The following is a 13,349-nucleotide window of genomic DNA, read 5'->3' on the forward strand; positions in this document are numbered from 1 at the left end:
ATTTAATAAATAATATTTCTGCTACAAAACAAACAAAAGATTATATTAAATCATTTAATTCAATGATGAAAGCTGCAAAGTCATCAGTAAATAAAAAAATATATATATATACACCTCAAAAAAGAATTGACAAAAGAAAGTAAATAAAGTCTCACTTCTATCACTCTTTAAAAGTTTTGGTTTCAGTTTGTGTCAATTTAAAGGTTCAGTCTGAGCTGATTTTCATTTTTCTGTGTTAGTGGAAAAGCTGGCGAGTCAGCCGACCCAATTTATGAGCAGGCAGAGCAGGATTCTTGCGATGAAAACCGGCGCAATACCGCTCTTTGTTATGAGCCGCAGTTTCAGTGTAAACTTAGTAAAGGCGAGCTTCTTTGGCGATATGTACAGTATTAGATTTGACTTTTAGTGGACATTTGCGCTGAACATGCAGTGAATGCAAAGCATGGAGATTCGGGCGCCTTCTCCAAGAAGCGCGTACTCGATTGATCTCAGCTGGTGGATCATTATTCACCACGTGACGTGTCATGATCGCTCTTATCTGCGCCTCAACTTTAGGTGGGGTTTGCAAACCTGTGTGCTTTAAGTTTTCACTCTTCAGCCGTTTGCATTTCCCGTGGTCATAAAAGCTCCTTCCCTGTCATCTGACAGCGGAATACCTCGAGTGATTGACAGCTAATATGAACCAATATAGCGGCAGGGAAGAGTGATTCAGCACGTTTTTACAAAAAAATCAAAACAGGTCGCACTACAACCAATATCTGCAGTCGCACTAATGCGCCCAAATATATTATGCGGTCGCATAGATTAATTTTCGGGCGCACATGCGACCAAAATGGTCGCAATTTCGAGCCCTGATAACATAATAGCAAAACAGAAACAATAGAATGTAGAGTAGATTAGAAGTAAATTAGAAAAAATAGACTATTTTTAAAAGATATAGAAGAGTAGACAACTAGAACAGAATAAAAAAGATGGAATAGAACATAATAGAATAGAACGTGCCATATAAAACTTAACAGATGAGCGTATAATAGGACACAATGTTACAGATTAGATTAGAACACAGCAGCACAGAACAGAACAGATCTTAAAACATGAGCCTCAAATCACTGGGTGACATCATCACTGTTGCTTAGTTGGCTGGCGGTATGTGTGTGTGTGTGTGTGTGTGTGTGTGTGATGCAGTGATAGGGTGTGATGGTGCTGAACACACACAGGTGTAGTCATGGGTGTGGGCGGCACAAACATAAACAGGGAAAAGCGGAGCGTTTACTCACACACTTGGACATTCAGTCTCTCCTCAAACCAAGCAATCCCCAAATTACCCTTTAAAGTGAGTCAGATTCCAACACACAGCAACGGCTTTCAAACACTCATCAGTCTAGCACAGGCACTGCCATGAGGAGTCTGGCAATAATGCATCTGTTCTGCTTCATGTGTGTGTGCGTGTGTGTGTGTGTGTGTGCGTGTGTGTGTGTGTGCGTGTGAGTCTGTGTGACTGCATCTTCCTCTTCCTCTTTCTCACTTTATTAAATTTCTATTTAATCTTTAAATTGAACTCAATTCAATTCAGTTTAACTCAACTCAACTATATTCAATTCAAATCAACACAATTTAATTCAACTCAACTCGACTCAACTCGACTCGACTCGACTCGACTCGACTCAATTCAACTCAACTCAACTCAACTCAACTCAACTCAACTCAATTTGATTCAATTCATATCAACTTTAGTCGACTCAATTTGACTTGACTCGACTTGATTCAATTCAACTCAGCTCAACTCAGCTCAACTTAACTCAACTCAACTCAACTAAACTCAACTCAACTCAACTCAACTCAACTCAACTCAACTCAACTCAACTAAACTCAACTCGACCACAACTCAGTTCAATTAAATTCAATTCAATTTAATTTAACTCAACCTGACTCGACTTCAACTCAATTCGATTCCATTTAATCTGACTCGACTCGATTCAACTCAACTCAATTTAACTCAACTGCAACTCAATTCGATTCAGTTCAATTAAATTCTGCTCAACTCCACTCGCTTCTATTCATTTTGACTTTACTCATCTCGATTCAACTAATCTCAACTAAAGTCAACTCGACTTGACTCTATTCAGTTCAATTCGACTCGACTCAACCTAACTCGACTTCAACTCAGTTTGTTTCAATTCAACTCTACTTAACTCAACTGGACTGGACTCGATTCAGTTCGATTGAGTTAAAATAAACTCGACTCCACTCCACTTGATTCAAATCAACTCAACTCTATTCCCTACTGAAAAATCTAGCTTAAACCAGCCTAGGCTGGTTGGCTGGTTTTAGCTGGTCGACCAGGCTGGTTTTAGAGGGGTTTTGGCCATTTCCAGGCTGGTTTCCAGTCATTTCCAGCCTGGTCTTAGTTGGTCAGGATGGGAGATGACCAGCTAAAACCAGCTTGACCAGCCTAGCCAGGCTGGGAGCCCAGCTATATCCAGCTTAAACCAGGCTGGTCAAGCTGGCTTTAGCTGGATTTAGCTGGTCATTTTCCAGCCTGACCAGCTAAGACCAGGCTGGAAATGACTGGAAACCAGCCTGGAAATGGCCAAAACCCCTCCAAAACCAGGCTGGTCAACCAGCTAAAACCAGCCAACCAGCCTAGGCTGGTTTAAGCTGGATTTTTCAGCAGGGTTTAATTCAATTTGATTCAATTTGATTTGATGAAAAAAACTTTATTGGCATGACGTGGCAGTACTTGACATATTTGGTATTGCCAGAGCATTACAGATTATATTAAAAATAAATAAAATCATAAAGTTTTTACAATACATACAGAAAAAACACACAATTAGCATTTTACAAATCGTTATTATTCATTTATTAGTATATATAGAATATAATTAAATATAGAATAAAATACAATACACAAGCACAAAACATACAAAACACAATACACAAGAGTGTGAGAGGTTAAAGCTTTTGTTTTTTCGAAAACGTATTTTAATATGTATTTTTTAAATATAATTTTTAATAAGAAAATATGTGTGGGTTTAAGTATGCAAAACACAGACAAAATTAAATTAATTTCTTATTAATTAATGTGTGTGTGTGTTTTGTATGTGTGTGTGTTTGTGTGTGTTTGCATGTGTGTGTGTTTTTGTATATGTATATCTGTGTGAGTCTCCCTCTCTCTCTCTCTCCAGTTCTCAGAGCACATTGCGCCCCGGGGACATTACTTTTTTTTCACCAGATGTTCCTCTAAAGGAAGTACTTCAGCATGGGTTTGTTGCCACAGTTGCAGCTCAACACACAGCAACATAGCAACCGCCTGCTCTCGACTTCAATGCGCGCGCACCGCCTCACTGCCTAGCCTTACATAATGAAAATGTTATGCTAACGCAAGGCAAATATTAAGTTACCCCAGCTGCCAAGGGCTTGTTGTCATGGCGTCATGGCGACAGTTGCCATGCGCACGAGTGTGTTTACAGTGTGTTTTAAATACCCTGAACTTGGACTGCGGAGGGAAACAAAGGACTGCTTGGCCGGAGTCCTGATGTGTGTGTGTGTGTGTGTGTGTGTGTGTGTGTGTGTGTGTGTGTGTGTGTGTGTGTGTGTGTGTGTGTGTGTTATAGTAGGGCGTAGGAGATAGAAAAGAGAGATATTGTGTTAAAAGTCTTTGTCTGTGTAACACATTAGTGAATTCTAAGTCTATAGATCTCAAACCGGTCGTGCCCCATGTACAACAGTGAACCGTGACATTTGACATGCTTTACGGTTGACTTTACGGCTATTCACTAAAAACTGGCACGCTTATGAACGTGAATAAGGCGACAGGTCTGTGAGGGATGAAGGGAGATGTTTAGAGATCGGTTTTCACAAAGTTAAACTGCGGGTCGAGCTGGGAGGACATTTTGTACTCGGTGTGTTATTGTGTACAACACTCTTTAAGGGGACTTTTACTGCTTGTTCAGACTACTTGTTTAAATTGAGCTGAAACAACACAATTCTTGAGTGTTTTTGGGCACAGCTTATTTGTTCAATCCACTTAAATTTGTTTAAAAAAAGAAAAATTACAGTAATCGGGTTGTGTTGGGATAACATGAAGTCTATGCAACAGTGAACTGATAATATTAATAATAATTCCTTATATTAAATAGTTATTTTCTGGACACTCAAGCGCTTTACACATAGGGGGGAATCTCCTCATCGAACACCAGTGTGCAGCATCCACCTGTATGACATTACGGCAGTCATATTGCGTCAGACTGTACATCACACACCAGCTGATTGGTGGGGAGGAGACACGGAGCAATGAAGCCAATATTGATATGGGGAGGCCATGATGGATAGAGGCCAGTGGACAAATTAGGATGCCGGAGTTAAGCCCCTACTCTTTTTGAAGGACATCCTGGGATGTTAAATGCCCACAGAGTCTGGACCTGGGTCAAAAATGGGCTGGGCAATATGGCAAAAATGCAATATTGATAATTATTTTCCTTACTGAATGATAATTTATAATTAGATATAAATTACTGCTTATAATGAAAGTAATGAGTCAGGAAACGAAGTGGGAGAGAGAGAGGGATTGGGTTGGGAAATGTCCCCAAGGCGGGACTCGGACCCAGGACGCCCTGACATGCTACTGCATCACACGCCAGCACACTAACCACCAGGCTATAGCACCAACAATGCTATTGGGATTTTAAAAAGTATCCCAATAATGACTGAAGCCACAAAAATTTGAGTATTCATTAAATAGCATAACATTTTCGGCTGTTAAATTGTTTTAGGATGCCAAGGTTAAACCCATACACTTTCGTGGAGGACATACTGTGATTTTCACAACCACAGAGTTGGAACCTCGAATTAAAATCCCATCAGAAAGACAGCAGTCAGTAAGCAGTATAGAGTCCCCTTCCCTATACTGGGGTATAGGACTTACACAGACCACAGGTTGAGCACCCCCTGCTGGCCTCACCAAGACCACTTGCGGCAGCAGCCTAGCTTTTCCATGTGGTCTCCCATTCAACTACTGAGCAGGTACAACCCTGCTTAGCTCAGCAGACATCCCAAGTCTCCCAGAAATTCCTACAAGATGCCGGCAAACAAACGATAATCTCCTGGAAGTCGTGTGTTCCCCGCCCGGTCCTCAAATACGTTGCGCACCCTTCTACACTGCATCATTCCCTGCTCTTTAAATACGTCACGTACCCCCCCACGTCTGTAGATATGTCGCGCCCCACCGATCTCCTGCAAACTCCCGCAAATCATCTCTGTCTCCCATGGAAATTACTTTTCCCAACCTGGGATGTCTGCTTCAGTAGGCGATAATGTGAGAGTTAGCTGCCGGCTAACAGTATTTTAGAGTGAATATTAAGTTTTTTATATTTTTATATTTTTACTTCACTACATACACAGAGGCAGACTTAGTGATTTGGGGGCCCTAAGCAATTCCAGCTATGGGGCCCAAGCATTGAAACTCAAAACGTTCTCATTCACTATCGATATTATTCTCTCTGTAGATTAGCTTTTTGTTGTTGTTTTGTTTTGTAAATGAACTGCATGTTTATTATATATTATATATTATATATATATTATTAAGTGGAACCTTTATCTTTCTAATGTGAAATTAAATACAATAAAGTCACAAATAAAAAACAAGTTCACAAACTATGTTAATTAGCCATAATTGAGATTAGATTTTATTATTTGCATGTACAGTTTTGAAAAGAAGCAGACTGATAACGTTAAAATATTAATGGTTATGGACAAATTTTACAACATAGATTTATAAAAGAGCTATATGATTAATATAGGCTTCTTATGATTGGTCAGGGCCCCCTAATTCCCTGGGGCCCCAAGCAGCTGCTTACTGGTGGGAGGCGTCCCACCAGTGCTGATATACAGCCATAGCACACTGCTACAAGTGTGATATTGCGTTTATACAACAGTTTGACGGAGCAATCTTGTACATAAAAAAGAAAATCAAACACAGAGAGTCTAAAACCCTTTTGTATTAGGAACTACTTTCTTCCGCCATTCATTCACATCTGCAGCTGAGGTCAGGACAGCAGAAGCCGTTACTAATTCACCAACGTCACTTTGGAGCTAATATTTGAATGATTCTCTATAGCGTAATGTGAAGCGGCACTTCTGGTGTGCGACCCCCTTAAGGTGATGACAAAACAGCAAATATTGCTCACATTTTAAGATTATAGGGCTGAACGTGACATGAAATGCCATCCGTCTACAGAGATTTCTCACCAGACTGCTGTTGTGTTTGCGATAAGGAGGGACAAGGCTGAATCCAGCTTCTTATTGACTTTATCCGGTCCACCTTAAAAACCACGAGGCTTACGTTTTCAGCTTCTTATATGCGCTCAAGAGAACACACTGAGCAAGGGCTTATTATGCGGTTATGATGCCATCTTGTGGATAGACAATGTCAAATTTGTATATATTTTAAAATAGGCACTATTCTTGCAAATAAACTGCATAGTTGCAATCTTAACAACTACATTCTCGACTAAAAAGTATATTTTGTTGTCTAACAGCAGTAATATTTGTCAAACTGCTAGTGTCTGGTTGTTGCTGGCTGTTTGTGGGGGGAGTAATACACAAAGGGTAGAGGCTGTACGGATATATAGCACTACCTACTGCGCCACCATATCCCCCTCACAGCAAGAAGGTTGCTGTTTCAAGCCTTTGCTGGGTCAGTTGGCGTTTCTATTCTTATATATATATATATATATATATATATATATATATATATATATATATATATATATATATATATATATATATATATATATATATAATTATTATTCATATATTTGAAGTGAACATATATGTATATATGTGTAATTACAATGGTAAAAAAATATAAAAGGCCATATTTTGCAAAAAAATAGATAGATAGATAGATAGATAGATAGATAGATAGATAGATAGATAGATAGATAGATAGATAGATAGATAGATAGATGGATGGATGGATGGATGGATGGATGGATGGATGGATGGATGGATGGATGGATGGATGGATGGATGGATGGATGGATGGATGGATGGATGGATAGATAGATAGATAGATAGATAGATAGATAGATAGATAGATAGATAGATAGATAGATAGATAGATAGATAGATAGATAGATAGATAGATAGATAGATAGATAGATAGATAGATAGATAGATAGATAGATAGATAGATAGCTGTTTTACTGTGTGACAGAATCTGAGTTGCTCTATACCGCCACCTGCTGTATGAACATTCACAAAACATCGAGTGCTTGTTTACATTGATTTAAATAGACATATTATCAGTCATGTGTAAAATCACTACAACTTTCCAAGAGCACTGTGTATAATACTTCATTCATGAGTTACAGACTGTTTTACAGCTCAGTTTGTCTGAAAGCCTTTCCCTCTTTTCCCTCCAGTTTTCCTCTAATTTAGTTTATGTTAACAAATTTGACTCTTACGCAACTGCAGGCTGGAGTTACCAGAGTACATGTGGTTTAAATCGGTGTTATTTATTACTCAACATCATCATCCCACTTATATTTTATAGCCGTGTGGAGTCTGTCTGCTGTGTTCATGTGTTGCTGAGATGTTAAATGCTGCACATCTGCTCGGTCATCAGAGCTTGAGGGACTTGAGTTTGAGGCTCATTTATGTAACTTTGCATCAGATGTTTCTCCACTTTCAACGAGAAAGAAATGTAGCAGGATAGAAAAAATTAAAAGTTCATATTTAAAAAATATGTATTTGTGCATAATGTGTATATTTTTTGTATATGTAAATATATGTATGACTATGTTGTATAAAAATATACAAATTAATTCAAAGTATTGATAAAAGACACACACAATAACATCAATACTTAAACATTCTGAATTAACCCTAAAAATAAAATTAAAACTTCCATATTTGACAAGAGGAGGTGGAACTGGACATTATCAGTAGACGTGTGGCAATCTATTTGAGATTATATTCACTCATCTTTAATTTGTCTAAAACATAGAGTTATTAAATTTAAAGTAGCACACAGAATACATTGATCCAAAGTGAAACTAGCCAAATTTAAACCGAATATAGAGCCTATTGTGACAGATGTAATATTGAGCCAGCTACACTATCCCATATGTTTTGGGCTTGTTGAAAATTAAAGGATTTCCAGCAGCTAATATTTAAATTTCTCTCTGATGCATTAAATGCTTATATGGAATCCGAGGTCATAATTTCAATATCACACCACAGTCCTTATGTTTTAATACAAGATACATGTGATTGCCCTTGCTACACTTAGAAGATTAATATTGCTCAAGTGGAAGGAAAAAAATCCTCCAACCTTTAAGCAATGGCTTATAGAAAATTACAATACACTGTAAGAGTTTTTTTTCTCACTTGGCAACCTGTTTTAGATCACATGAAGAAGATGGACCCTTCGGTTATTTTAGATATTTTAGAAGAGTTAAACCTTTCCTTGTTTTTTATTAATTCTCCTGCCCTCCTCCTCCTTATTTTTCCATTCTTTTCTTTCCTTTTGTGTGTGTATATATATATATATATACATACAGTTGAAGTCAGAATTATTAGCCCCCTAAATGATGTTTAACACACAGCAAAATCTTCTGAGTAAAATTTACTCAATTCAGAGTCTTTGGTCCTTGTTTAAAATAAGGCAAACAAGTTAGTAATAAGAAGCTGCTGTTAGTAATATATATATGTATATATATATATTTATATATGTATATATATATATATATATATATATATATATATATATATATATATATATATATATATATATAAAAATAAATATTTATATTTTTATGTGGTCTGTTACATATGGATTTTATATATATATATATATATATATATATATATATATATATATATATATATATATATATATATATATATATATATATAATGCACACATATATCTTATGTAAAACCCAAAATATTTTTGAGTCTCATGAGGATAAACAAAGACTAAAGTCATTAGAGCTGATTAATTAGTTTTAGAAAGCGCTCGGATTAACATAGTGCCTACGTCACAACGCAAAACCGGCAGGTCGCGCTATGATTGGTCGGACGCGTCTCTCTGCGTTCCTCCGCCTGAAACTCATGCGAACCGGGAGATCCGTGTGTGTCAGGGATTTCGTACCGGGCAGAACAGAGCAAAACCGGGCTTCTCATGCTGGATCTGCGTGAAAGATGGCGGAGTTAAGCGCGGTCCGACAGGAACTTGTGAGTATTTAAATAATCAGGAGTGACGTCACGTGGGTTTTCTGAAAGCCTGCTTCACACACGGAAACAAGTTTGACCAGCTGACTCGAAAATCTGCGCGTAGTGTTGCTTTACAATGAATAACACACCCGAAATATACCATAACAAAGATTGTCGTCGTTTTACTCACAATATATGTGTTGCTGTAAATATATAGGTGTAGTAGAAGATGTTTAGCAGAATGCTGACGCTCCTCCTACAGTGGAAGTCTGTGGGAAGCTGTCAAACTCAGGAGATGACGGGGAAAACTTGAAATGCGCAACATTAATGCGTTATAATGACCCGTGAAGCCAAAGAGTAGTTTATACAATAAATATGTGAGCACATATTGACATGTACAGTGTTTTAACAACAATCCTATATTAAAAATTGTGTTAATTTGAAGGAATTGTAACTAAGGATGGTCTTATTACTTTTGTACAGGAGAGCATGCTTATAATAATAATAAAAATAGCCTGATAATTACTTTTATTATTCTCATACTACTACTAGTACTACATATAATCATTATCATCTTAAGGGGCAACACAGTTGAACAGTGGTTAGCATTGTTGCCTCACAGCTAGGCATGGGAATAGAGGTAAAGTTGGTTTTATATTCGCACATTTGTTCATTTAGCAGTCTATATATTGTTTATCACGTTACCTTGAATATTCAGTCGGAATTAGCATGCAAGTATGACTTCTAAACAACAATAACACTATCTAATTCACTGTGAACAATGCTGTACTTTAATAGTCATTGGCTGCTAATATGATTTCCTTATTTAGAATTTAATTCTGAAATTATAATATTAAGGAGAATGTCTGAATATCCGAATATTAAACCAACTTTACCACTATGGCATGGGACGATAACCAATCTCAAGGCCTACTGCGGTTTGGAAAAGTCAAGGTTTTGAAAAAAAAATTTAAATACCGTTCCTAAGGTATTTGTAAGGTTTTGTAAGATGGTCAGTGAGTTATTTAAACTGTTAAGCCTGACATGTTCAAAATAAAAAGGTGAAATATTTTAAAGGTTTCTTAAAATAAAACATAGAGAAAACTGTGTTTTTATACCCAGACATTTTAAAGTAATATATTTTTGAGCAGTGATCACAACACCGTTAAACCGTAAAACCGTGATATAGTTTTATCCAAGGTTATCATACTGCCAGAATTTTATACAGGTCCATGCCTACGCACAGCAAGGAGGTCGCTGGTTCGAGTCCCGGTTGGGTCAGTTGTCATTTCTGTGTGGAGTTTGCATATTGTCCTCGTGTTGGCATGGGTTTCCTCTGGGTGCTCCGGTTTCCCCCAGTCCAAACACATGGGCTTTAGGGGAATTGAATAAACTAAATTGACCATAGTGTGTGTGTGTGTGTGTGTGTGTGTGTGTGTGTGTGTGTGTGTGTGTGTGTGTGTGTGTGTGTGTGTGTGTGAATTTCCCTGTACTGGGATATAGCTGGAAGGGCATCCACTGTGTAAAACATATGCTGGATAAATGGCGGTTCATTCCCCTGTGGCGACCCTTGATGACAAAAGGGACTAAGCTGATGGAAAATGAATAAATTATTAATAGTAGTAATAATAATAATAACAATATCAATATCTACAATTAGTATTGCAATATCATAATATCACTCATTGTGTACTTGATTTAATTAAAATATGAATAAATCTGAATTTGATGAAGACAAACATGAATCGTATTTCATTCAAAATGCTCCTGTGTAGGTTTTAAAATTGTATATCGCAAAAATTGCCAAATGCAAGTCAACGTATGTTTAATGTTGACATTTAATTAGACCAGCTTTTTGATTAATACAATTTAATTTAAGGATATTAATTAAAAAGGAGGGCGAAGCAGTGGCGCAGTAGGTAGTGCTGTCGCCTCACAGCAAGAAGGTCGCTGGTTCGAGCCTCGGCTCAGTTGGCGTTTCTGTGTGGAGTTCACATGTTCTCCCTGCGTTCGCGTGGGTTTCCTCCTGGTGCGGTACAGGTGAATTGGGTAGGCTAAATTGTCTGTAGTGTATGAGTGTGTGTGTGAATGTGTGTGTGGATGTTTCCCAGAGATGGGTTGCGGCTGGAAGGGCATCCGCTGCGTGAAAACTTGCTAGATAAGTTGGCGGTTCATTCCGTTGTGGCGACCCCGGATTAATAAAGGGACTAAGCCGACAAGAAAATGAATAAATGAATGAATTAAAATTGAGTCACACACACACACAAGATGAATAAAAAAAAATAAAATGCAGTTTGTAAAAAAAATAAAAAAAATATTTTAATTATCTAAAAAATACTAAATAGTTTTCTATTTTATAATATAGAACAGAAATACAGCAGGCCATAAATATGTAAAAGCTTTCTAAGATTTGAGCATATGAACAGATATGATTTTTTTCAGAAAGATGGTGTTTATTAAAATAAATGATGACTATAGGAGTGATTAAATAATTTCTGTACTTTATGTCTAGTCTGACAACTCATTCACTTTTAGTGAACAAAATAAAGTCCAGATATTGTAGTTTTTTGTATGGTTTTTGCGATAGACTTGTGTGTGAATCAGCTTTTCCAGCAGTCTGTAATAATTATCCTGTTTTTTGCCTCTTTTGATCATGACTGCGCCTCATTCATACATCACAGAGGAGCAGAAATCTGAGCAGTTCATTCGGGGAGCTTCAGTCACCACAAAGAGATGAGCAGAAACTGGTAAAGGCGAAAACAAAGGCTGTTGTGCTTGGATTTGCATGTTGTTGTGTGTGTGATGTTTGTGATGTGACTGTGTATAGTATGTGATATGATTGTGTGTGTGTCTGTGATGTGATTGTATGCGTGCGTGTGTTCGTGTTGTGTGTGTTTCAGGCCGTGCCGTTCTGTGGAGGGATCCGTGGAGGGCTGAGACCTGGCAAGAAGATCACCATCATGGGTGTTGTGAGCGCAGATCCTGACAGGTAAATACAGTGCGTCTGGAAACTATTGATATCGCTTCACTTTTTCCACATGTTTTTATGTTACAGCCTTATTTCAAAGTGGATTAAATTCATTCAGTTCATTGGACATGATTTGAAAAGGCATACACCTGTCTATATAAGGTCCCAGGGTTGACAGTGCATGTCAAAGCTCAAACCAAGCATGAAGACAAAGGAACTGTCTGTAGACCTCCGAGACAGGATTGTCTCGAGGCACAAGGCTGGGGAAGCTTACAGAAACATTTCTGCTGCTCTGAAAGTTCCAGTGAGCACAGCGGCCTCCATCATCCGTAAGTGGAAGATGTTTGAACCACCAGGACTCTTAATAGAGCTGGCCGGCCATCTAAGCTGAGCGATCAGGGGAGAAGGGCCTTAGTCAGGGAGTTGATCAATAGCCCGATAATCACTCTGTCTGAGCTCCAGCGTTCTTCTGTGGAGAGAGGAGAATCTTACAGAAGGACAACCATCTGTGCTGCAATCCACCAATCAGGCATCTGTATGGTAGAGTGACCAGACGGAAGCCACTCACCACCTGAAGTTTGCCAAAAGGCGTCTGAAGGACTCTCAGACCATAAGAAACTAAACACTCTGCTCTGATAAGACTAAAATTGAACTCTTCGGAGTGAATGCCAGGCGTTACGTTTGGAGAAAACCAGGCAGCGCTCATCACCAGGCTAACACCATCCCTACAGTGAAGCATGGTGGTGGCAGCATCATGCTGTGGGGATGTTTTTCAGCAGCAGGAACTGGAAGACTAGTCAGGATAGAGGAAAAGATGAATGCAGCAAAATTGAACATCTCTGGAGAGATCTGAAAATGGCTGTACACCTCGCTTCCCATCCAACCTGATACAGCTTGAGAGCTACTGCAAAGTGGAATCGGCAAAAATTTCCAAAGACAGGTGTGCCAAGCTTGTGGCATCATATTCAAAAAGACTTGAGGCTGTAATCGCTGACAAAGGTGCATTGAGCAAGTAATAAGTAACACTTGTAACTGATCTCTGTCTGTTTTCTCTGGGTCAGTTTTGACATCAGTCTGACGTGCGGCTGTGCTGATGTGGCTCTTGATATGTGTGTGCGGTTCGAGGATCGGGAGATCCTGCGAAACGCCTGTGTGTCTG

General features: G+C 38.4%; 1 protein-coding gene across 3 annotated transcripts in view; it reads left to right on the forward strand.

Moving 5' to 3' along the window:
* The first annotated feature begins 9,101 nt into the window (after nt 1-9,101).
* The window catches only part of lgalsla (lectin, galactoside-binding-like a), a 9,826-nt gene continuing 5,578 nt past the window's right edge, over nt 9,102-13,349 (forward strand). For 2 of the 3 annotated variants that reach the window (XR_015475935.1, XM_087236335.1), the window contains exons 1-4: nt 9,102-9,243; nt 11,904-11,969; nt 12,123-12,211; nt 13,252-13,349. The exon at nt 13,252-13,349 is cut by the window's right edge and continues 65 nt beyond it. Coding sequence is in view for 2 of the 3 variants with exons in the window: in XM_087236335.1 (XP_087092461.1) it covers nt 9,211-9,243; nt 11,904-11,969; nt 12,123-12,211; nt 13,252-13,349 (286 nt within the window). In the remaining variant the exon portion in view is untranslated. 3 annotated transcript variants of the gene reach the window in all.

The sequence above is a fragment of the Danio rerio genome, chromosome 1 (genome assembly GCF_052040795.2).
Source record: "Danio rerio strain M-AB ecotype USA chromosome 1, GRCz13ab, whole genome shotgun sequence".
NCBI lineage: Eukaryota > Metazoa > Chordata > Actinopteri > Cypriniformes > Danionidae > Danio > Danio rerio.